The following is a 1,456-nucleotide window of genomic DNA, read 5'->3' as shown; positions in this document are numbered from 1 at the left end:
TAGCAGTACTCTTTTGATGCTTGACTACAAGTTTTTTCCCAACAAAAAGGTTCATATATCTCCTGGCTCCTCCCTTTACTTCTTGGAGTTCCTCTGAGCTATCTGAGAGGCTGTCTCTCAGGCTATAGTCCTCAGTAAAGTCCCCAAATAAAACTTAACTCATAACTTTTACATTGTGTGATTTTCTTTGTCAACACATTTCATTACCAGTATGTCATTTGTCATTACCAGTATATTATTTGTCCCAGTCCTGTAGGTGGTTGAGTTTCTAGCTCATTGTAGTACTGAGGGCTGATTTCCAGCACTTCTGTCATCTCTAAGCGGTGTTAGTTAGTTTGCGCAAACTCTTAGCACATAAACAAGTGATCTTATTAAATCCTCTTTGATGATTACAGTTACTATAGAACTCCTCTTCACCGACCCCTCCCTCCAAAAAAATTACAAGCACTTGAAAATTAGAGTCTAAATTTTTTTTGTTTGTCTAAGCATGTTCTGAGTACTGGGTTTGTGTTAGGCTTTATTAACACTTGGTCTTCAAGCTATAAAACCTTTCACCTCAAGTGTCCTCTCTCTTCTAGCAGCTTCGATTGAATGGACAGAGAGGAGGAGACATCTTCCTAAAAAACAATCTTCTTCAAGGTTTGAAATCTTGTGACCAAAGTCATGGTTATAAAAGTCAGAAGGGGCCAGGTTTCTGTGAGCTCATCTTTGCTATGGGTTAGAATTTAATGAGTTTTTTTGGTTTGTATTTTTGCTTTTGTTTTTGTTTTGCCATGCCACGAGGTGTGTTTTATTTTCATTAATCATACAAATAATTTTCTATAGTATTCCAGGGCAAACCGGAGAATTTGGCAGTCCATTTGGAGGGCCCCCTCAGAGACCCATGGGCTGGTGGCATCAGCAAGGAGTGCCTGGGCTCACAGTGCAGCTTGTCACTCATGTGCATCTTGCAGGTGATGCTTCCTCTACATCACAGCTAGGGTCTCCAAGACAATGGGAGTGGAGGATCCTCCAGGTTCTTAGAAAATTTCACTCCGCTTGCTTCTCCTGCTCGATGGTCTCTTTGGTCAGCAGGGTGTTCTTCTCCTGTGCCTCCGTCTTCTTCAGCTTGGCCTTATTGAAGCTGGTGATTTCCCCCAGGTCCTGCTTATCTGCCATTTTCTTAAAACAATCCGAGAAGTTCTGCTCCAAGCCCACAGTCCCAGTGCTCCTACCCACGTTGCTGCAGCAAGAGACTAGAATTTAATGTTAAATCATTTTTTTAAAATATATTTTTCTTAACTGTATTTGCTTATTTTATTTATTTATTTATTTATTTATTTATTTATTTATTTTATGGCTGTGTTGGGTCTTCGTTTCTGTGCGAGGGCTTTCTCTAGTTGGGGCAAGTGGGGGCCACTCTTCATAATGTTAAATCATTTTAAAAAGCTGTTGCAGACTTCTTATATCTTCTATT

At 40.0% G+C, this 1,456-nt stretch overlaps 1 protein-coding gene across 1 annotated transcript; it reads right to left on the bottom strand.

Annotated features, from left to right (window-relative positions):
• Positions 1–1,029: 1,029 nt before the first annotated feature.
• On the bottom strand, positions 1,030–1,158 carry LOC137768479 (thymosin beta-10-like). The gene has a single exon (XM_068550012.1). The coding sequence runs from the start codon at positions 1,156–1,158 to the stop codon at positions 1,030–1,032; it is 129 nt and encodes a 42-aa protein (XP_068406113.1).
• Positions 1,159–1,456: the final 298 nt, after the last annotated feature.

This window comes from Eschrichtius robustus, chromosome 8 (assembly GCF_028021215.1).
Source record: "Eschrichtius robustus isolate mEscRob2 chromosome 8, mEscRob2.pri, whole genome shotgun sequence".
Lineage (NCBI taxonomy): Eukaryota > Metazoa > Chordata > Mammalia > Artiodactyla > Eschrichtiidae > Eschrichtius > Eschrichtius robustus.
The sequence above is the reverse complement of the archived record's forward strand: the minus strand, read 5'-3'. Positions and strand labels throughout refer to the sequence as shown.

Bases quoted from the DNA above. Each gene is read 5' to 3' on its own strand.
- LOC137768479 (XM_068550012.1), bottom strand. From the start codon at position 1,158: ATGGCAGATAAGCAGGACCTGGGGGAAATCACCAGCTTCAATAAGGCC.